This window comes from Pongo abelii, chromosome 17 (genome assembly GCF_028885655.2).
Source record: "Pongo abelii isolate AG06213 chromosome 17, NHGRI_mPonAbe1-v2.0_pri, whole genome shotgun sequence".
NCBI classification, from domain to species: Eukaryota; Metazoa; Chordata; class Mammalia; order Primates; family Hominidae; genus Pongo; species Pongo abelii.
In genome coordinates, this window is record NC_072002.2 from 89953205 (window position 1) to 89977198 (window position 23994).

At 35.8% G+C, this 23994-nt stretch overlaps 1 protein-coding gene across 2 annotated transcripts in view; it reads left to right on the top strand.

Annotated features, from left to right (window-relative positions):
* Positions 1-23994, top strand: part of ZNF407 (zinc finger protein 407) — a 472287-nt gene that overhangs the window by 253931 nt on the left and 194362 nt on the right. For both annotated transcript variants that reach the window (XM_002828319.5, XM_054538097.2), the window contains exon 5: positions 23558-23724. In XM_002828319.5, coding sequence (XP_002828365.4) covers positions 23558-23724 — 167 coding nt within the window. The remainder of the gene's footprint in view (positions 1-23557; positions 23725-23994) is intronic.

Genomic DNA, 23994 nt, shown 5'->3' on the forward strand with positions numbered 1-23994 from the left:
GAACCATCTGTACTTCTGCCCATTTCCAGCATGTTATCGTTGTTGGTTTACTTGTCTGTGTTGCTGCTCTCTGTTTGTTCATCTGTCCATCCCCACTGTGTACCCACCCAGCAATCCACCTCAAAATTAAGGAGACCATTTTCCAAGTCTGACAAGCAGTAGGAGACAAGTGTGGCTTAAGTGTGGTGTGCACAAGGGTAGTGCTAATAGACCAGGAGGGGATGCGAGTGGGGCTTAGATTATGTCAGTTCTTAGAAGTCATGGTAAAGAATTGGGATTTTGTTTTCGGATCAGTGGGAAGCCACTGGACAAATTTTAATGACTTCATGGCAGAATTTATTGATCATATAGTTTCCAGACCTCTTAACATTACCTGTCACATATTTAATGGTTTGCGAATGTCTGGCGGATGAGTGAGGGAGCCCAGCCTCTCTGACTCCTTTACAGGGTCAACATAAGTGGTTTAATGTCTTGCACCACAGTGTCCACCCCTGGGGACAGGTGATACAGGAGGTAGTGTTTTATGACTAAAAGAGTCCTAGACAAAAGTCAAAAGATCTGTGTTTTACCACTATCCAGCAGTTTATGGAAGTCCTAAATTTTGTTTCCTTAGTTGTAAAATAAGTGTGTTAGATAATTTTTAAGATTACTTGATATTCTAATGTTCTTTGATTATATATAGTGTTTACTCTGAGAAATGTGTCTTCTAATCAGCATAGTATGAGCTACCTACATGGAGATAAATAAGCATCCCTTATAAAATTCATGCTTTTGCTGTAACAAGTAGTGATAATTTTACACAAACACTTTGTTATTTCCTTGATTTTGAATCTATAATATAAAACATTAGCTTATGAGGCCCTGTGACATTTGTCGCCAAAGAATGAAAAGTCTAAGCTTTAGTTATTATGGAAAAATAATAACATTAATTTTCCCATGAAGATTTTGAAAAATAATCTCCCCCTTTAAAAATATTTATTGAGATTGGATTGTTTTTCTCAATTCCTTTTTTAATAATCATATATTTCATACATACAACAATATATATTACACACCCAATGCACTACACACACACACATAGCCTATATATATAGTATCAAGAATAATGACAGAAACAAACAACCTTATAGGCACCCATGCAGCTTAAGACATGCACCCGAACCGCTGCCTTTGAAGTGTTCTGTGGGCTTCTCTCTGGCTGCATCCTTTTCATTTCCCCAGAGCTGACCACTGTCCAGATTTCTGTAAGTCATATTAAACATAGATTATTGAAACCCAGTACTAACTTATAGATTAGTGAAATATTTCCTTCTTGTTAGGCATTTTTATTCTCAATCTATATATAGTTTTCAATTTCCAGTCTTTAGAACACACCATTATGTGTTCTTTAAAAAATATTTTATATTTCTTTGGAAACATTCTGTTAGTAAATGGAAATGACTTAATAACTCAACCTATAAATAAGTTGTGCTTAGTTGCACTGATGCTTTAGAATTTGGGCTCTGGCTTCAGTACAAAACATTTGCAAACCATCAGATCTGTTGGTTTTGCTAAGATTGTTTGTTGTTCTATTTTGTAGGCTAGAGTGCATACCTACGGGAGCTTTTATTTCAACAGGCCACTATTGATTTGAAAACACATTAACTTTATATGCTAAAGCTTTGTTGATGCTTATTGCTAAAGAAGGATTTTCAAAATGTGATCCATAATAATAAAGCAAAACATATGTTTAAAATTGTTTAACAGTCTTTGGAAGATACATGTAGCATAATTTAACATTAATAATCACAAAAGCTTGGTACTTTTAAATCCAATATCCAATTTTTTTTGAACCTTTTATCTCTTAGTTTTCATATTCCTAAAAGCCATTATGTGAAATTACTATTACTTTTAGTGTTTCATAAATTTCAAAATAATTTAAAAGAATAACAATATGAATAAAGTGTTCTGATATTTAATACATACAGATTATGTTTTTGCACTCATAATCTTGGGGTTATACATTTCCACCATAAGATTTCTCAAAAGTTGCAATGGGTTTTGTAAAAATAGCAAATATCCTCTAGCAAATATCTTCTGGCCTCTTGTATAATGCATGCAACTTATTGTAAATTAACTGTTTATTTGAAGCTTATCTGAATTCTTGTTGGGGGTAGCTGTGAAGAGGGAGGGTGGAAACACCTAACAACAGGAGAGATTATTTGGTGTTGGAAGTTATACTTTACATTTTTGCTTTATCCCATTCAATTTGACTTGATACACACCTCACACTGAAAGGCATGTAGAGAACTGCCATATTATCACTTTGTCAAAGGCTATGACAACAGCCCTAACAATGAGAGTCTTCCCTTTTGTTTACAACACTTACATGTCTTGGCGATTAGAACTTTCCCTTTCTTCTCTGAATAAAATTGTTTTGTACGGACTTTTTTTGTTCTAGTGAGGGGAAGGAAATAAAAGCAACCCTATTTTCTATTACAAATTATCATAAATATTGGAGATGCAGATTTTTCTTAGATCATTAGCATATCATGCTGCGACCTACACCAGAATGTACCATTAACAATGCAGCCTTCATGTAATTAATGTAAATAATATGGAATACAGCTTGAGTTACCCAGTCAGCCTTGGCAAAAGCATTTGTCACAACGCATCATCTAAGGAGCTCGGCCCCAATTCAAATTAAACTTCATGGGTTTGCCCCTTTATTTTTTCCTCTCACGCTATAAATTCCTGTGAAACATTTATGACTATAAATTTCTTTGAAACACCTATATAGGAGAAGAAAGCAATCTAGTAAGCTGAAATTAAAATTTTATTATTTACTGTGCTTCTGCTGGTGAGGACAATTAGTATCTTTATAAAGCCAGAAATGTAGAACCTGGGGATGCAGCTGAGGGTTTTTCTTCCTATCCTTGGAAGTGTTTTCTGTCCTCTGTAGCTGCCAGCAAATCTAAAGTATGGTTTCTGTCTGCCATTTGCTACTATTGCCCTCTGACTCCAAAACACAGAGGAGCATTGTAAATTTTTCATGAAGAGGTTTCAGTCTGTAAAACAGCAAACAGGAATAATGTTTTAAATGCAATCATTGTCAAGTTTGAACAATGTAATTTATCAAGAGAGCAGTTTGTACTATATAATAAGTTTCATATATTAATACAATTTTTCATCTGATGTCAGGCTTCTGATTTATGAATAGCCCATGATCTAAGGTGATCATTGAATTATAATTCAAGTAATAAGAAGCCAGGAACAAGACACTGGAACTGCTATCCTGCGTTAGCTTACATGCCACCAAGCCAATTTACTAAACAACCGTGGGCTAAATGATACAGTTTTTCTAATTCAAAGAAGGCACTCGTTAATTAGATAAAGGCTAAAGCTCTCATTATTTTTAAATGATTTAAGAACGGGTAAAGATCTTACAGCGTATACTGCAGCTCTAATAGTTCTCTGCTTACTGCCTTGTAATAAGAGTATTAAAGACAGATGGGCAAGGCCGATTTAAACCAATTACAGCGTTTCATGTACACCAGCAGCAATGACTATTCACAGGCGCTTCAGAGGCTGATATTCGACGTGTTTCAGATGGCTAACACAGCACTGATTAATGTGATTTATGAATAATTTGTTTTCTTCTGCTAATTTGGGGGGAATAATCATACCTCTGGACTATGTTTATAGTTTTTGAGAATTATTTCATATTCTTCCTTAATATTTACAGGCATTTTGCAGATGGTTAACTTTCTGATAGACCAAAGTAAAGAAACAAATCAATTTACTTTAATTCCTTGAATTTATTGAGCACCTGTTAGGTGCTAGGCACTAGGCTAGGCTCTGGGGAAATCTGTAACTCATAAATAAGTTTAATTTTAAATCTTTTGATTCTTGTGATGGAAAAAGGATAACACATTCTAAAATAATCAGATCATTATCAGTAATTATTTAAGAAATAAATATAATACTTCAGAAATTCTTATCAAAATACTTGTAAGAAGGTGAATTTGCCTTATAGTAATATCATAGTTTGTAATTATGTGAAAATTATGAGTTCATAAAGTAGCTTATTTTTTTAATTAATGAAGTATTGAGTACTTGAATCCTTTTGTCCATGTACTTTTATTGTTTGATTATATTTGGTTATATTTTATGTTGATGGCAAATGTATCTTATGATGTCTCTTTGTGGTGTCATTCCTTTCCTCGGTATTGTGTTTTGGTTGTCTGGCTGTTCTTCCTCCCCTCCCCTCCCCTTTCTTCACCTCCCCTCCTCTCTCCTCCCCTCCCCTCCCGTTCCTTCCCCTTCCTTCCTAAGCTTCCTGCCTCCCTTTGCTTCCTTCCCTGCCTCCTTCTACCTCTTGCCTTTCTTCCTTCCCTCCCCTCCCTCCCTCCCTCCCTCCTTTCCTCCCTTCCTTCCTTCCTTCATTTCTTCCTTCCCCTCCTTTCCTCCCTTCCTCCCTCCTTCCCCCCCTCCTTCCCCTCCTTTCCTCCCTTCCTCCCTCCTTCCCTCCCTCCTTCCCTCCTTCCCTTCCTCTCTCCCTCCCTTCCCTCCCTCCTTCTTTCCTTTTTTCCTGCCTTCCTGCCTTCCTTCCTCATGACGGAAGTAATGAATGTCCACGTATTAACACCCCCTTTTCCGTAAATTTTTTTTTATTTTAAATATATTTCCCATGGGTATCATCAATATAGTTTATTTTTATATTAACCTCCTCTTATTTATTGTTTTCTATTTTGTTGTTGCAGTGGCCATCTCTTCAGACTCAGCTGATTTTATTTATAGAAAGCATCTACTTTGTACAGCCAAATGGTAGCCCTACTACCTATCCTGAAAAATAGTCACTGGCTGGCATTTTAGTACAGCTTGAATTTGGCATTCCCTTCATAAATTTGTTTTCTGTAAGTTGATATAATCTTTGAGGGAACAGGTAGTACTGGTGTAAGCTGTTTCTTGTGGAGGAAGCAGTCTGGGGGCTGTTGGTGACCATCACTTCTCAAGGCTTGCAGGTCCTAGTGGACTGTGACCTTTGTGCCCTGTTCAGTCATCTTCCACTTTTCCTTATTGATCTCAATATTTCATTTAGTTCTTTCAAAATTGTTGGGCATATGCTTAAAGATATAGCAATAAATTTCTAGATTCAAGAAAAATATTAATATATGCCCAATAATGTTGAGCATGTGCTTAAAATAGCTGTGAAAGAAACTGGAAAAGGAAAGGGTTAAAGGAGATCGGGAAAAGACAATCAGACACATGAACGATTTCAGATCGTTCTGCATTTTTCCCTTTTTGCCCTTATTTTTTGTCTTTTTTAAAAAATTTTCTTATCTGAGCAACAAGATATGTTATTAATGGCCCCTGAGTACAGCGAGTTATTTGTTATAGTAACTTTTGACCTGTTTAATAAGTACTCAAGCTCTGTAGTGGAGTTTTTATTGTACTCCGCAGGGTACAGTTATGAAGTGTGGTACATAATAAAATAAAAGCAATAATGCTGATATTTCTGAGGGATCCATCAGAGCTGACCTGAAGCAACATATTTCATCTGGTTTGTCTGGGTACGCATGTTGAAAGTTATAGCTGAAATTACTGGAAACAATATTGTATTTATGACTTCTAATTGTTTACCATTATAAGTAACATCACCCTTTGTGATTCCCAAAACTGTTTCTATCACAGTTCATTAATGCTGGTGTCTAGAAACAAATGAAAAAGACGAGAAATACATTATAGTATTAGGCAGTCGGATGTTTTCAGCTAAATGTTAGTATTTAACGTGTAACAGTGGAAAGATCAACTGTGGGACAGTTCTGAAAGGGAACCAGAGAGCACAGGTCAGTTTTTAGCTGTAGGTAGGTTTTATATGTGTGTAATGTTCAGACCTGTGTTTCATAAAATCATTAATTTAACTCGAGATGGATTTTTGTAGGAAAGTAGAAAGATGATTAAGGAGGAAGCAAATCTTTTCATGAGAAAGTATAGGATAGATTTCACAGCGTTGTCCTGAGAAGGAGAGTTGCTTGATATTGGAATAGATTGCCATTTGAATCTAAAAAATACATTTATCTGTGAAAAGATAAATTGCTTACTTTGAGATATTATTTATGTGTTTGCTTGTCTCTTTTCCTTATCAGATTTTATGTACCTGGAGGATAGGCCCTATGTCCTATTTATCTTTGTATTTCCAGAACACAGGATAGGACCTGGCCCATGGTAGATGTTTAAAAGATGTTTGTTTAATTGACAAATTAATAGTGGAGATACTTGAACTTTTTTCCTTCTAATAGCTCACAAATAGTGTCATACCTAAGAAAACGAGAAATGAATGGTTTCCTCTCAATGCAGTTAAGATACTCAATACTCCCGTCATGGCTACTGCCTAGCTTTTTCTTATTAAAAGAGAATATGGCCAGGTACAGTGGCTAACGCCTGTAATCTCAACATTTTGGGAGATCGAGGCTGGAGGATTGCTTGAGCCCAGGAGTTTGAGACCAGCCTGGGCAACATTGCAAGACCCTGTCTCTTTTAAAAAATAAAATAATCCATCAGGTGTGGTGGTGTGTGCCTGTGAACCTAGCTTCCCAGAAGGAGGATCCCTTGAGCCTGGGAGTTCAAGGATGCAGTGAGCTATGATTACATCATCGCACTCTAGCCTTGGCAGCAAAGCAAGACCCCATCTCTTAAAAAAAAAAAGAAGAAGAAGAAGAAGAAGAAAATTCATAGGTCTCCATCACCCAGACCACTTGGAATGCTTTTATTTGTGTGAAAATCACATGCCTATATTTGTTGAGAAGTATGTAATTGTTAAATAACTAAAGTTTGACCGCCAATAATTTGTAACTTAGGTACCAACTTGCAGAACCTGTATATTATTATTACTATTATTATTAGGTCTTAGACAAGAAAAAATGAAATCATCTATTTTCAGCAAGTTCATAATATTTATACAGATACAATTTGCTCATTATCTTTCTACTAACATTTTTGTTGCTGCCAAAGTAAGTTTTAAACCATATTTTTAGATTCATCAAAACGTACCAGTTGTTAATTCTGTAATTGTTGTTTTGGGTATCATGGTGGGGATAAGAAATAGGATAATTAATACCAGATGACTTTTTCAACATTCTTCCATCTCAGTGTTGTGCTTTTGTAGGACTGTGATAAGTCATTGGCATTTCATTCATTTAATGGACTATTGCAAAAATATTCATTATAAGACATGGCAGCTGTAAAAATAGTAATACTTATGTATTACCATTATGTTTTGTGTGATTGTGTTACATATTTTATAAATAAAGCTATTTAGCTTTATTTCTGAATTATTTCAGAGGTCGTACTACAAATATGGACACATGAATGAGTGTGTTAAAATGGTTCAGCCTTAAAAATGTACCTTGGGAGCAGTCACCTTTCCCCATCCATTGTGTCCACCTCTTTTTATATGGCCTGTAATCCTAGGGTTGAAAAAGCTGATTGGACCTCCAGCAAGTACTCCGATGTTAATCAGCCTAGCGTGCAAGACAGAAAAGCTGATAGTCCAAAATTGCACTTTAAGCTAAGACAGACTGTCAGTCTTCAGGAATGGTGGGGAATGGCCTATTTATGTAATCAGATACTAAACCTGGGAGGAAGCTGTCAGGCACATTCTTGTTGTGTAAGCAGCAGGCAAACTGTGCTTTATCTGACAGACAGTGTGTAAATCTGTCCATGCAAAAATCCAAATGTTTAGTTTGCTTCTAGTCACCGTAATAATCTGCTTATTTTCGTCTGCTAGAGCAATGACATCACTTAGCGGAATGTGCTGCAGACAGAAGGCCCAGATAAGGCTATGTTAGTGTCAGTCACTCATTCCTTGATTGGCAAGGAGATAAATAGGAATTTACTTGAGGTTTGCTTTCAACTAAAGGAATAGACAACATGTTCAGGACAGGAATAACTTTATTTAGCCTGGCTATTTTATATCTGAAGGAAATGGATAGAATACATCATATCTAATTATAGCTTCTAGGAACAAGTAGCGTACCATATCAATAACGATTGAATAATTGTGCCCAAAGGGTATCTTCTTTGAATTCTTAGGATGTTTCTACTGCTATATATATTTAGTTATTTCATTGACTTTTATATTTGTGTTATATTCAATACCCTTTAATGTTTTTCATTTAAAAAATATTTTTATTTCATTATTTCCTTATTGTAAATGGTAATGATTTTGTGAATATGGATATTTATGAATCTGTGAATTAAATCCTACTCTTGAGGATAAATTGAAGTTTTTAATTCTGAATTTATGACTTTCAGGTCACATAGAGTTACAGATTAATTCAGTGTTTTCATAGGTGCTTAGTGAGAATAGAATATCTTTCCATGATTTAAAGATTAATATTTCATTAGATATTAATTGTGAATAGTATTTTCTTTGATACTCACCCACTGGATAAGCCTTAGAACTTTAGGAATTTTCTTTAAAAGTTCTCTAAAATTGTTTAAATTTGTTATTAAAATCTTCATTTTGGTTTTATCCAATACATAATTCCTTTGTTAACTACAAATAATGGATGGAAACATTGTTGGTTATTTTAAGCAGTGAGGAAACCTAGGTCCTAGAGCAGAGTATTTTATGACCAGTAACTTTACGGAACACACACCGGAGCTCTCACTCAGGAAAGCTGGCTGCAAGTTGGATTGAGTGTGGCACACACAGTTCCCTGGGTCTACAGATGCTGGAAGTAGCCACATATGTCTGGGAGCAGCCAAATGTTTTTCTGAGAATTTTAACAACAGTGATAGAGAAATAAAAAAAATATTAAATCGTACATTTATGAAACCCTGATGTTAACCTTATAGAATAAATGTATAATTGCAGTTCTGCTGTTTTTACTATAAAGCTGTAGCTATCTTTTTGTTTTGTTTGCCCAAGTACCAAGATATAAAATGCATTTATGTAGTACTGTATCCAAGTTATTTATTACTTTAATACATGATAGTGGCTCCACATAATTTGTCAAATTTTAATTGGTTTTGTCACTTGTCAAAGTCGAATCTCCCAAATTGTCAAATAAATTTATTTTAGAATCATACATCCTAAAATTTGATAATTCTGAGGTTTTTCTTCTTTAGCTTTGCTTCCCTTTTGCCAACTCTTATTCATCCTATTAGTCCCTGGTCAGATCTATGTTAATTCAGGTAAAAGTTAGAATTCAGTCAGAGGACTTGTTTACTTTATAGTAATTAAAATATGTTAATATTTTTGCCTCTGTTCCCCAGAGGAAAAGTTTCTCATTATTTCTCACTTTTTTTTTATTTTTGAGATGAAGTTTCGCTCTTATTGCCCAGGCTGGAGTGCAGTGGCACGATCTTGGCTCGTTGCAACCTCCGCCTCCCAGGCTCAAGTGATTCTCCTGCCTCAGCCTCCCAAGTAGCTGGGATTACAGGCACACACCACCATGCCTGGCTATTTTTTATATTTTTAGTAGGGATGGGGTTTCACAATGTTGACCAGGCTGGTCTTGAACTCCTGTCCTCAGGTGATCCGTCCACCTCGGCCTCCCAAAATGCTGGGATTACAGGTGTGAGCCACCGCACCTGGCTCACTTGGGTTTTTATTCTAAGTATTTCATACTTTCACATCTTCTGCTTGTAAGTGACATTGTACGTATTCCTTAGTGCTTGATTGCATATTATTTTGAAGAATAATAAATATCAGTAATTAATATAAACTTATTTACTATGCAAAATATTAGAAATTTGGGGAGACATACAACACAGATCTCTACATATTCCATAAGGTGTTTGTCAACATGAGGACAAGTGTTTCTTCTGTCTTTTACCACCTCCAGTTGTTAGCTCTTTTGTTTTTGTGAATAGCATCATGTGAATTCCAGTGGAATGTTTTGTCTTTATCTTTTGGTTATTTATACACCATAAGTCTCCTTTTATTTGACTAGTTGCTAGTCTAGATTTTATGAAAAGAAAACAAAACCATTCTTTATATTGCTACTATCTTTTTATTACGGATTTTTCAGACTGCAGTGAATTAAAGGACCAGAAGTCATTTTACTGAAGATAACAACTCTATTATGTTTTTCTATTCTAGTCTCACAATTTTAGATGAGACTTTTCAGTTTAATAATTGAGCACCTACTATATGTAAGCATGATGGAACCTAATTGGGGTGTTGGCTACAGTATGCATTCTCTGTTCTTTTGCTGTTACTATTCCACCACCTTTGCATATCTGAACCTCTGGTTTTATAGTATTGTAAAGTTATGCCTGGCAGTGTAATTTATTGTAATGTTACTTTCTTATTTTTGTTTTTTTGTTTTTTTACTATCTTAGACAAATTAAATAATAAAGAAACATTCAAACCTCTGTCTCCTGAAAGTCAGGTCTCTTTATCCCTGAGGATAATTAAATAGCATTTGGACTGCATATAGACTCTATGGGCAGAAAATATGACTGAGATAGAATTTTTCGCTAATTGTGATGGTTGGTTGGGCTGCAGCCAGATAGATTTATTACTTTTTTCAAAGATTACTCTTTGATTACTCTTTTCATTAGAACCCTTCCTTCTTCTTCTGGAGAGGCGTAACCTTTGGTAACATGCCTTCAGAAGTTTGAGAGTCGTGCTACACCTTATCCTAGGACTGGATTTAGTATGAGGTTAGTGGAAATCAGAATTATAGGGTTTTATTATTGGATCATACTTTGAAGATAATTTATTCTAACTCGACTGACATGTAGAAATTAAGGCTGAAAAAACAAGTAAGCTGCCACTGTCACACAGCTGAGGTGGTGTCAGACTTGGTATCCCTTGCACTTCTGTGGCATGACCTCCTTCAAGCAGTTCGGTTTCCAGTTTTGAATATGTCATTGGGAACATAACTTATCAGAACACTTATCATCACATCCTGAGCCTTTGATAAAATTTAATTATGTAAAATTACCGAGTTTTATGAACATTTCTTAATCCATCATTTTTATGACCTTACTGATAGGCACTGTGAATGATACCAAAGAATGAAAATCAAAATATATTACCTTGCATTATTTAGAATTATTTAGGGAGTGTGTGAATATGAAAGTAGAAAATAATTGAAGTGTTAATGTTTATGAGGCAGTGTTGTATCAACTTGTGAGTGGCAAATAAGATCACAATAAGATGAGGATGCTTGCATAATGTAGAAAATACAAGTGAAATCGTAAGCAAAGATAGGGCATTAGAGAAAGCCTGTCTGGTCTCTAAAGTTTGTTGATATATTTTTTCCATTGAGCACCTAGAACCATGTCCTATAATATGGTGATTGTGTTGTTACTCACTGCTAAGAGAAGATTCTTTAAGAACAATATCTATAATTAGCTGTCAGCTCCATAGCGGGATGTATTAATATGAGTTCCCTGCATCTGTGAATACTTGAACCATCTCTTGAAGCCTCCGCTCCCATCTTTGCGCAGATGCTGTACTCATCACTCACCTGGGACTCTCCTTAGGCACCTGGCCAGGTACTTGGCCAACACTCAGAGCTAACACTGGGGTCACTTTCACTGCTTTTCCTTCTCAGAGCCAAAAGAGGAGTTGTTGTCATTTGTGTGTGTGTAATTTCTTGGACATTAGTTCATTTCCATCTGAAAAATGTTTTTAAAAAAGACACAGTAGCAGTATAAACAGTTATGTGGTTTTGTTTTCTTTTTATCATAATGTCTAAACTAGCAAGCGATTTAACTTTCATTTTTATTCTTTCCTTGCCCATAATTGAAAAAGTCCCTTTTATTGTTAACCTCATTTTGATAGCTTCAGTTAATTCTGTATGTTAGCTTCCCTAACACTATACTTAATGCCAAATATAAATATATTTTATCACCTACATCCTTCCAGTCAGTTTTGATTATGCACTTAATAATATTTAAAGAAATTTAGTTTAATATTTTGAATGCTGGAAGGTACATAATAAATGATAATGTTATTCCACATGGCCTTTTGTTGCAGGTATTGAAAAATTAGTATAAATGATCTATACCCAGTATTTATTGATGTCTATCTGAATTTATCTTTTGAAAATAACTTAGAATATATGAGAAGTAGATTAAATCTGCAAATCTGTTTTGTAAAAAATTCATAATTGCACACATCCAATTTTAAAAATAATTTTTTTGTAGTAAAAGTACGCTAAATTAATATGTAATTGCCTTGCTCTTTGAGGGTTTTCCCAGTGATACCTCACATATGTGTGTATTCTCTAGTTTTATTTGTGTTTCATTGCCAGTTACCTCAAAGACATTGCTTAGTGGAGGCATGTGTCAGAAACAGTGAAAAACTTGATAGTATTTTATTAACTGCTTATTCTCAGTTGCATCACAATAACTTTAAAACCATAAAACTTGTTTTTATGTTAATTCAATCTTTGTATTTTCCCTTGAACTTATGATTTACCAAGGAACAAATAACTCCCTACAACATGATCTTTCAATATGTCTGCATGTCAGAATATTATGATTTAAAGCAGGCTGTGATCTATATCGGGTTCTACTGTGTCTATGTTGAATTAGTCTACTGCACTAAAATCGCGTCTTGGTGATGCTCCAGTGCACAAATGCCCCAAGATATTTACTCTAGAAGTGTAGTGTAACTGCGGCTCTTTGGACTAAGGTCTCTGAAAGGGTCAATTTTGTACTGAACTCTGGGATTACTGGGTAATACATCTCAACCTTTCTAGCTAATCTTACCTTGAGCTCAAATGGTTCCTTAGATCATCCTGACATGCTAGAAGGCCGAGATGATGACAAAGTCCAAGACAATGAAATGCCTAAGTGTGGAAAGCTGCCCTTCCTAACTGCAGCAAATCACACACAGTCACCATCAGAGAGGACAGTCCATTCTAAATCTAGCATATGTACTCAAATTTCTTGAAATTATGTATTCATAATAGATACATAAAGACCTATAGGATAAGTTGCAAACATAGCGTATTTGATCGTATATCAGTTGTATGAGTCTATGAAACACTTCTGGGTATTACCAGAATCAATTTTGTGAGAAATAATATATATATATAATTTAAAAAATTATTTGTATGGAATTTAAACTTGTTCAGTAGAAATATTATTTTATTCATTGATTATTTTATTCATTATATTATTTTATTCATTGTATTATTTTATTCATTTATTATTTTATTCATTGATATTTAGCGTAAAAGTGGGCCTTGTGGCATGTACCTGTAGTCCCAGCTACTCCAGCTGAGGCTGGAGGATCTCTAGAGCCCCTGTGTTTGAGACCAGCCTTGACAACATAGTGAAACCCTGTGTCTACCCCAAAAAAAAAAAAAGAAATTTAATCTACCATAGTTTGAATCGTGCATAAAATCACATTACAGATTAACAATAAATAGTGATGGTTGTCATCCCTTAACTAATGTCCCAAGGTCAGAGAGTTAAATACACTGGTGTCAGTTAATGGTTCTAACAGGATTCTAGTGTTAATAAATTTAAATCCCATGTGTTTTGTGTCTAATGCAGACCCTACTTAGGATCAGCCATGTTGTCTTTGGCATATTAACTTTGTTTAGAAAACTACTACTGTTTTTAAACCATACGATATACGACAGACCTTTTCTGGAGAGTTTGACCTGGCACGAATTGCTGGCAAGAAACTATGACTTTCTTATTGCTGTTTTAAACAGTTTGCGAAATAGTTATCTTAATTTATATTTATAGTGCACCGATGATGTGGACTATAATGCAAAATTGAACACGTGTCCTGTGCCCAATGTTGTAGAAATATTGACTCGAATATATACCAGGAATAAAAATTCCATGGTCCTTCTGAGGCTCTGAGAGGCTGCCCAAGGCCAGTCACTTACTAGCTGCTTTTTCCTCACCAGCATGAATATCTGACTGCAAATGTCATTTCTGAACCTGTGGCATGAAATGACTGAGCAGTACTGTTGTTATGAAACCATCGGGTTTATTAGTAAAGGGTTTGGAATAGTTGATTCTATGCAGATATACAGTGTTTTTCTATAATGTATGTTTTTACTAGTAAAATTTTATACAGTAATATTAATGAAATATTTTCAGTCATACTATTATATCAATACAGTATAAACTCCTTACTAGGGTTTTTCCAAACTCTGCGTGTCAGTTTCCTGATGAGATAGACTGTGATAATAAGTTGAATTGGGACAGATTTTGTCCGTAGCTTCCATTAATATGCCAGATCTGTTTAGTATATTAAAATGTTAAAGAAAATAATGTTACTAGAGTTGATTTTGTAGTTGATTTCTTTTTATTTATACTTTTCTTTTTTCTGTAAGCCTGTTTTTGGTTTTATGGGTAAAATCCAGTGTAGTTATATTTGTTAATTCTTCCTAATGCTGTAAATAGTCATCTTAAAATAGTGTCATCTTAAAAGTTATTAAAACATTTTCCATTGACATGCAAATGAAACAGGTTCTCAGCTCTCTGAAATAACATTTTGTATCATGTATAGGTATATAGCTTGAAGCATAGCAGCATTGCTATAGCTAACATGCTGTTTAGTACTTTACTTGGCCACATGTTAAAATGATGTCATCATAAGTCTTAGATGAGGGCATTGTTATAGGAGGTTTTTCCATAGACATACACATATTTGTGGGTTGTATGCATATATACTGTATCTTTTTGATCATGGGCACCTGGGAAAGATAAGGCTGCATTTAGCTCCTTAGAAAATTATGGTAAAATAATTGTGAAAAGCAAGCACGAAGAGTGATAGGAAAGAAAAAGAACAAAAAACAAAGAAGAGATTGTTGGTTGCTTTTGTCATATATACCAAAGCCAAACTTCTTTAATTATCAAGAACATTTTAATCTGACTTTTAAAATTGTGCAACTTGATTGCTCGTTCTGTGTAGCCTGTTCCCCCACAACCCCCATCAGCATGGGTGGCTCACTGCTCTTGCATACCACCTGGCTGCCTGGGCCCCAGAGCTTGTCTCAATCTCTGCTGTTTCCATCACACCACTTGGCTCTGTCCTTGAGACTTGTCTGAAGCCCCACCTTAACAGTGAAGCCTTTTTCAACTATTTCAGTCTATGTGTATTGACCCTTTTTCTGAACATCTTTTAAAGCTTTTTAAAAAGTCCCACATAGTGTGGAGTTCTGATGTTCTCATTATTTCAGTGACATTAGTGTTGACCATTGAATCATAGGCTCCTTTTGGGGAGGAATAGATGTATTTTTTTTTATTTATAGGTTTGTACATAGCATGGATCATTGCTAGATACACAGTAAATCCCCAAACATAATTTCTTATTGGTTGGTTGATAGAGAAGTAGCTGAACTATAATAATTTGAAGATTGTTAGGATTGTGTAGTAAATGTCCAAAGATTGAAATTAAGGCATTTGGAATGAAGGTGTAAGTGGGGATTGAAATGCATTTAATCTTTTTAGCTCAAATTATGTATATCAGTAAGAATGATGACTTAAAAGAAATTCTCTTTATTTGTTCTTTAAACAGTAATATTAGTCCAATATTAGTAACTATTATTTTAACTTTCCTTACATAAATCCAGTGGCTTTTTACCTAACCTGAAGCAATAAAATTTCATTTAGCTCAGACTAGAGAACTGTGGCAGTTTAATATATGTCTTATTCTCCAGGATTTGACTTCTATGGTTAGTTAAAATTGTTTCAACTTTCCAAGCCCTGCAGCCCTGCCATACAGTTGAAAGGGGGTAGTTTTAAAAAGCACAGGGCAGCCTCTGACTGGAATGGGTCTCATATGCAGCATAATTCCTTCCACCTGTTCTTCTCATGTTGAAGTTTTAAAGCTGTGCAAGAAACATGAATAAGTTCAGAACTAAACCGACTTCTTGAACCCTGAGAATGGGGCTTAATGGACCTTTGTGTGCCTACAACATTCAGTGTGGGTTCTTTTACCCTGTATAGATGGGGTTTTTTTTAGGGGCAGAAGTGGGGGGATTTGAACTTTCATCCAATCCGGCAATTGGTAAACTGCAGCTTCCAGGCCAGAGTAGGCCCACTGCCTGTTTCTGTCAAGTTTTATTGGAACACAGCCACATTAATTTGTTTATGATGCTTTTGTGCTACAACAGCATAGTTAAGTAGTTGTATCAAAGACCTTACGACCACCAAAGTTGGAAATATTTACTATCTGGTCCTTTACACAGTTTCCTAAGCCCTGATCTAAGATACTGTTGTGCTGGTAAGTATTGGATATATAGTGTGTGCTATATTGGGGAAAATTTCAGCTAAGATTATTTGGTTGGCCAGAGTTGATGGTCTCTTTGACAAAGAAAAATTTCATAGCAGAGATTTTGAAAGATGAAATCAAAAGTCTTTGAGGGCACAGCAATTGTAATCCTTGAATGTTTTCTTTTAGAATGAGTCATTCTCTTGGTTCTTAGTAGACTGAGGCAGCCTGGGGTTAATATTCTGCTTAATGCTCCTCCCAGAAGTTATTTTGACAAAAAGCTTTTTAACCCTTGAATTGAATTGAAAGGGCTAGAAAAATATGTTTCACAGCTTTTAGAACCTGAGTGATATGTTAAGAGGTATAAAACTGACAGTCTTTGGCATGAGTGAGGTTAAATTTCTTTTCCAACTAGTTAACAAGGATCTAGCCTGTTAATTAGGCTAATTATCACCTGTTCAGGGCAAAAATGCACTCAAGACTCTTGGCTTAAGTAGGAGGCTCCCTGGTGAACTGTTTAAAAGCCCTCAGGGGAGGTTTTTCACCTTTCATCTTGAAGCCACACTAGAGCCTTCAGAGTTGAATTTAGTAAATGAAACCTTCTATTCTTAGGTCTTTGTGGCTTCTTAATGTGAATTATGCTCACATTTTATATATAATCTGAAACAAGGAACTCTCAAAGTCTAGTCTAACTTAAATGATCTAGATATTAGTATTATCATGGAACATTTTTGGTGTCTGAATGTAACTTCATTCACTAAGCAAGGTTTTTATTTAGCCTTTGTACACACACATGTACACACACAAATATTTGGAAGGAAATGCTCAAAGATGACTGTGGTCTGAACACAGTTACTGTTATTTAGCTATTAGTGTACCTTTTTCATTATTAAATTTCTAGACAGTATTGGGAAATTTTTATTTTCCATCTAAAGTTGCATGTTACATTTAAGCATGATATATAGTATTTTGAAACTCCATAGAAATATGATGAACAGGGTTACTGTGGAATTATTTGGATATATTTAATGTGGTTCTAGTGTCTGTGTTCTATGAAAGTGTACTTAAAGTCTAAAAGCAGTATTGTAATTTCACTCAGAAGTTTCCTGGACCCAAAATACTGTAAGTATCTCACAATTATGATGCTTATAGATACTGAATTTGTTACTGTGGCAGGATTTTGTGAGTGTCTTCATTTTGCTTTCTGGTCTTTTGGGACACTTTCTAAGCACACAGCACTCCTGTGAGTCAGTTGGGCATGGTGGCCGCTTGGCAGTGCTTGTCCCTGTGTGCCTTCTGTGTGCTGCATTCTTCACAAAAGTGATTGTTTTCAGATACATTTGCAGCTCTAAAGAAATTCAGATGGGAACCCTTCTAGGCAAAGACCACTTCATTTTCATTCCCTCTCTTAGTATATTATCATATAATTATTAAATTATTATCTTTAAAAAAGAAGGCTTTTATTTCAAAGAAACTGCCTGTGAATTGGAAGTCTTTGAGCAACTTAGAAATTGTTATAAACTTCATTAGTACATTGAGCTATTTTGCTAGGAATTATATAAATCTTGCATTGTTTTCATAGTTCTGTATTTTGTTTATTCAAAAGGATAAGCAATACCTGTCAGGTTTTTTTTAACATTAGTGTAGTTTTACAGTAATTTTTAGTCAATCAACACATTTTTGTCACAGTTCTAGAGGATAATGACCACATAATTTTTAAATACTTTGATAAAATTTAGCTCACGCTTTTATTAAAATTTCATTTGGAGCATACCCGATCTTTCCCATTGGTGTGGTTTTTGTAGATATGAGTTTGTCTCATATACTAATTTGAAAAGACTGGTCCAAGTTATCATATAGAGGAGATAAAAAATATTTGATTGTCTTAATTAAAATATGTTGAATTACAAAAATTTTCAAAAATAAAGGAAACACTTTGGAAGATATTAACATATAGTCATATTTATTACAGATTTCTTTCTTTCTTTTTTTTCTTTTTTGAAACAGAGCCTCAGAGTCTTACTTTGCTGCCCAGGCTGGAGTGCAGTGGTGTGATCTCAGCTCACTGCAACCTCTGCTTCCTGGGTTCAAGCGATTCTCCTGCCTCAGCCTCCTGAGTAGTTGGGACTACAGGCACGTGCCACCATGCCTAGCTAATTTTTGTATTTTTAGTAGAGACCGGGTTTCACTATATTGGTCAGGCTGGAGAGTTGTTTCTTTTTAAAAACAAAATTTTAGAACTACAGTTAGCACTGTGCTGCCGTCAGCCCCGCCCCCTCCTCAGTGTCAGCCCCGCCCCCCTCCACAGGCTGATCAGTGATGAGACCTTCATGCTTTTGCACATGGACGACCTAGGTTTAGATATTTAATACTGTTTATTTTGTTGCAACATTTTATATAAATGATAGAGTTTCACACCCAACTTGGTTTTTAATACAATCACCTTTTTGAGATTTTTAAAAACCCATACTAATAAATGTAGCCCTAGTTTATTCATTTTCACTGTATTATAATATTCCATTCTGTGATTAAATTCATTGTTTGTCTACTCACAACCTGACGGATATTTAAGATTGTTTAAATTTTAATGGGGGAGATATTTTTTGGGCACGGTGGCTCACGCCTGTAATCCCAACACTTTGGGAGGCCGAGGCAGGCGGATCACGAGGTCAGGAGCTGGAGACCAGTAGATGGTGAAACCCTCTATTAAATACAAAATTACTCTACTAAATACAAAAAATTAGCCGGGCGTGGTGGTGCGTGCCTCTAGTCCCAGCTACTTGGGAGGCTGAAGCAGGGGAATCGCTTGAACCGGGAGGCAGAAGTTGCAGTGAGCCGAGATCAGGCCACTCTACTCCAGCCTGGTGGCAGAGCAAGACTCAATCTCAAAAAAAAGAAAAGAAAAGAAAAGATATACTAGTGACTCCTCTTACTGGTAAAAAATAAAATAATAAACCACTTTTATTAAAATACCTGTATCTTTATATATGTGAGATTATTAAAATACCTGTGTCTTTATATATGTGAGATGTATGCCTATTTTTCATTAAGTTTTTAATAGCAGAATTAATACTTTGCCTAAAGGATATAAAAAAATTTAAATAACATTGAATAATGTATTTTGAAAAAGATGAATAGAAAACCACCTTTTTAGGATACTTACCTTAGTAATGTGGAAACATAAGGTTATAAATATAACTGAAATTACACATTATATATTTTGACATAACTTGTCTGATATTTAGACATTCAAAAATAGAAAAATGCTCTAACACAGAGTTTCTGTAAGGCCAAAATATCTATTAGGACAGTGCTATCAATCCTATAATCATAATTCAGTTCCCTACTTATTCTTTAGCTTAACTTTATTCATGACATCTAGCAACACCAGGTGAGAGTTTCTAGTTATTGTCATATAGCTGACAATGAGGATATTTAGTATTCTGTCTTCAAAATTTTCAGTGTAAAGATGTGGATTTTCGTTTTGGCTCTGTTATTATCAATCATATAATGAGAATTTCAGAGAAGGAATACCTTGGCATGTGCTGAACACCCTGGCTTGCACCTCTGCTCCCTGATTTTAACAGGTAGGAGAGCTAAGGCCAGAGTCAGCCCACATTTAGTAGGGTGCTAATGAAAAAAACAACGCACATAGTAGTGAAGAAAGAAACCTCTCGTAAATATTTTGAGAATACTAGAAAAAGTGCGTAGAATTTTAGGAACCCCTTATTTCATTTAGAAATCCTGCCAGGTGAGGTGGCTCAAGCCTGTAATCCCAGCAGGAGGACTGCTTGCACCCAGGAGGTCCCGAGGCTGCAATGATCATACCACTGCTCTCCAGCCTAGGTGACAGGGTAAGACCCTGGCTCTTAAAAACAACAACAACAACAAAAATAACAAACAAACAAAAAAGGAGTTCTTTTAAATTTATGCTAGAAGACTAACTCTTAATTGACTTCCATGGCATAGCTACCTGCATGAGAAGGGGGCTTATTCCAAAAAGTGTAGCATAACAGACATCTCAGTGCCAGGAACTCTGTAATGAAAATGCCTGCTGAGAGGACACTAAAGGTATTATGTAGAACATTCAGTGTTTACCCACGTTGCTCTTGAGAAGTCTGGATCCATTTTGATTTCTCTTGCTTGTGACTTTGTTTCCTTTTGAAACCTTTAAGATCTCTTTATATCCAAGAGAAACATCTAGTGAAGCCCAAGGAAAGGGAAGATAAGAAATTGCCCTTTTTCATTTCAATTCTGTTAGCACTGTTTGGCATTTTGAACTTGTAGTAAGCATTGTAGAGTCACTCTGTTACCTAAGAACTGCAAATGGTATTGAAGCCCAGCTTTCTCTTCTGGGCTTCAATTTTCTGGGCCGTAAGAACATGGGTGAACCATATACCATCATATTATTATGCGTGCTTGTGTTATTAACCCTCTCAGATTGTAATCTTTACATTATTACTAATTATTCATCTTTGTGCATCCCTCAACTGACCTATAAAACAATCTTCACTAGCGAATTTTTGCAAAACAGACCTCTTTAATATACTGTAAATTCAGTTATGCAAGAAATCTCTCAGGGAGGTCCACCATGTGGGGATAGAAAAGCATTTAAAACATTGAATCTAGCCTAGGGTAAGCTACAGGGCTCGGCCCTATCCCTGGTGGCTGGAGGGCATCTCCGTGGGGGTAGCAGGCGAGGAAGAGTCACAGCTGGTGAGGCCTGTCAGCACCTTTGCCTCTAGCTCCGAGACTGTGCATCTCCCATCTCTGACACCCTCCCAGCTAGCTCTGCATTTCCAGTTGTCACCTATTTTTAAATGTCTAAATTAAATGCCACCTCTGGGAAGCCTTCTCTTATCTGCCCTGCCCCACTATAATTGCTCTTCTTTTAAATTTATAATGGCATTTAATTTTTTTTTCTGGCATTAAGTTTATTTTTGTGAATGATTTTTCTCTTAGTAGCCTGTAATTTCCTTGAAAGCCAAACCTGACTCCTCTCTTCCTTTGATTTCTCTGTGCTATGTGGAACAGTGTGTTGGGGACAATGGGTGTTCAGGCGTTTCTGCTGTCCAGCCAGAACACATACTGATGTCCCTCTTCTCACAGAGTTCACCCGGCAAGACAGAGCTATATGCGTTATTAGCTCAGGCTTCGCCCAGGGCTCCTCGTGATAGACTTCCTGTAGGTCCCCAGGAGGACCAGGATCCCTTGGGTGATGGTAGAGGTCTTACTGAGTTGCTGTGTGAAGGCAAATATTTTAGAATATTTGAGACTCAGAGTTTGTGTAGTTCCAGAAAACACCCCATTGTTAAGTACGTCTTGATCTTTATAAGGACAGTTTACATAGGTAATACCAGTTCTTTTTAAAGTGCCAGAATGAGCTTATTTATTTTCATAAAGCAAATTATGGAACACATGAGGTTTTCTGAAAGTCGAGTGGTGGTCTTAGTTCTTTGTTATCTGGCTTTTGTCATTTCATGACAGGCACAAGCTTTAGTTTAACATTTTTATTACATAGGAATAATAGAGTACATATATTGAGGTTTCATAGATGTAATTTTGTTAAATGTACATCACAGTAGATTTAAAAATGAGGGATTTATTTTGTCATTCATAAAGTTGTAATACAGTCTGGAGAAACTATTTGTTAAAAGATAGTATCTACTTAACCTCCTTATTTGTTTCTTGTAGGAGAAGGTTACAGCCACAATAAATACATGAAGAAATAAGTAGATAGGGGAATTTATCTTGGAAATAAGATCCCTGTCATGGTTTTGAAATGTTAAATGCATGAAGACCAGTCAAAGAGATATACGGACATGATATTTTTTTTTACAGTGCATATCCAAGTATTTAGTTATATTTGTCATTCTCTAGTACTAGTAAGCAATGATCCAATGATATAGTAATTTCAAAGTTAGTCCATGTTAACGGGTGTAAATATAGTATCTCTTTACGTATATAGATAAATAAATTGGCAATTTTAATATTAATGAGGCATTTAACTTATATAGCAATTCTTAAATATGTAACTTTTTATTTCTATTTCATTTAAGATCTACCTTCTAAAAATGTAACTATATAGAATAAAAGATTTTTATAAAAGACAATTTTATAATTTGATTCATGGGAATTTGTGATATTCCGAGTGATGAATTTGTTAAGGTAATTCACATTTGCCTCAAAATAGGGAAGTTAATTATTTGGACCCTGGGATTCTTTATCAGCCCTTATGGGGCTAAGGAAATTTGTAAAAGTATGGTTAAAGACTCTATGTAAAAGCATACACTCAACATCTCCTTATTCATATCATAATTTAAAGCACAGATAATATTAAACTCATAGTTCTGATCGCATTAAAATGCTAAAATTTATGATAGCCAACCCAGGTTGCCAGACACTATCTTTTGTGGCATCGTGCTTGTCAACTCGTTATAATATTTTACTGTTGATTATTGAGTTTTACTTTGCTTTTGACTGTTCATTGTTCTGAATTAACTGGAGAGTATTTTATTAGTTACAGGGATTGTTTTAAACTCATATTGGAAATATAAAGTAAATGTTAGCAACTATTTCATGAATGCAATTGAACAGGGGCAGAAGATCAAACAGAGGAAGTATTCAAGGTTCTGTTGATGGTTCAGAGTTCCTTTATTATTAAAGGTATTGAAAGGTCTTAAATGGTAAACCTGAAATATTATATTGTATAAGTACTAATTTGTTATTTTCAGTATTTTTTTTTTCATACTGGAAATAGTTAAGGTTTATTTTTCTCAAAGACTGATTTTGTAAAAATGTATAGTTATGATCTGTTTTTATTTTTATCAAAGGAACCTTTTTATGTACCCACATGGTCACACAGAAGGACCCCTGGTTCAGGAAACACCTTTGGGGTTTGCCTTTTCTTCACTGCAGCGTCGTGGTGCAGGGCCGCCGGGTGCGTGCAGGAGAGGCCCTGCTCCAGCCGTACAAGCCGCACACCAGCAGACAGCAGGGCTTGTCTGAGTGGTTGAGTATGGATAGCATTTCATTTAGCCTTTGCTCTGACAGCCCATGCCCTGGATAAGTGGTGTAGGCCTGTACAGGTGAAATCTATTCTCACTTTTGCCTCAGGGGTGACTGGACTGTAACAGAATTTTTCAAACCCGTTGGGCCCAACCGCAAAGCAGAGAATAAATGGCTGAAGTGCCAGGCCTCGACAGAAAAATCAATGCCTGGTTATACAGACATGACAGACCAGGCCTGCAGTGCTCCTCGCAGACGCTGCGTGCGCACCGCACCTCAGGGTTCGCACACGTGCTGCCTGGGGCCTTCGGCGCTGGTGTGCGGGCCATATTTACATTGTTTTCTCTCTCCTTCATGCAGGAAATTTACATGCCACTTATGTGATAGAAGTTTCACAGAGAAGTGGGCCCTGAACAACCACATGAAACTCCACACGGGAGAAAAGCCGTTTAAATGTACCTGGCCCACGTGCCATTACTCATTCCTCACAGCCTCCGCAATGAAAGACCACTACAGGACGCACACAGGTGTGCCGCGCCGCCTTCCTATCCCAGGAGGCCGGGCAGAGGTGGACTGGGTGGACTGTGGGAACAGAGGCATTAATTATCCCATCTTCATAGTAATCAATGGAAATGATGTCCTGCTTTAAGATTGTGGTAATTATATATTTATAGGTATGGTATCATTTCATTATTTTTCAGTGAGAAGGCAATTTTAAAGTGGCATTTGTACTTGTGTGTGAATGTGTTTACATAAAATAAGTTTATATTTAGAAGCTCATTTATGGTGTATGTATG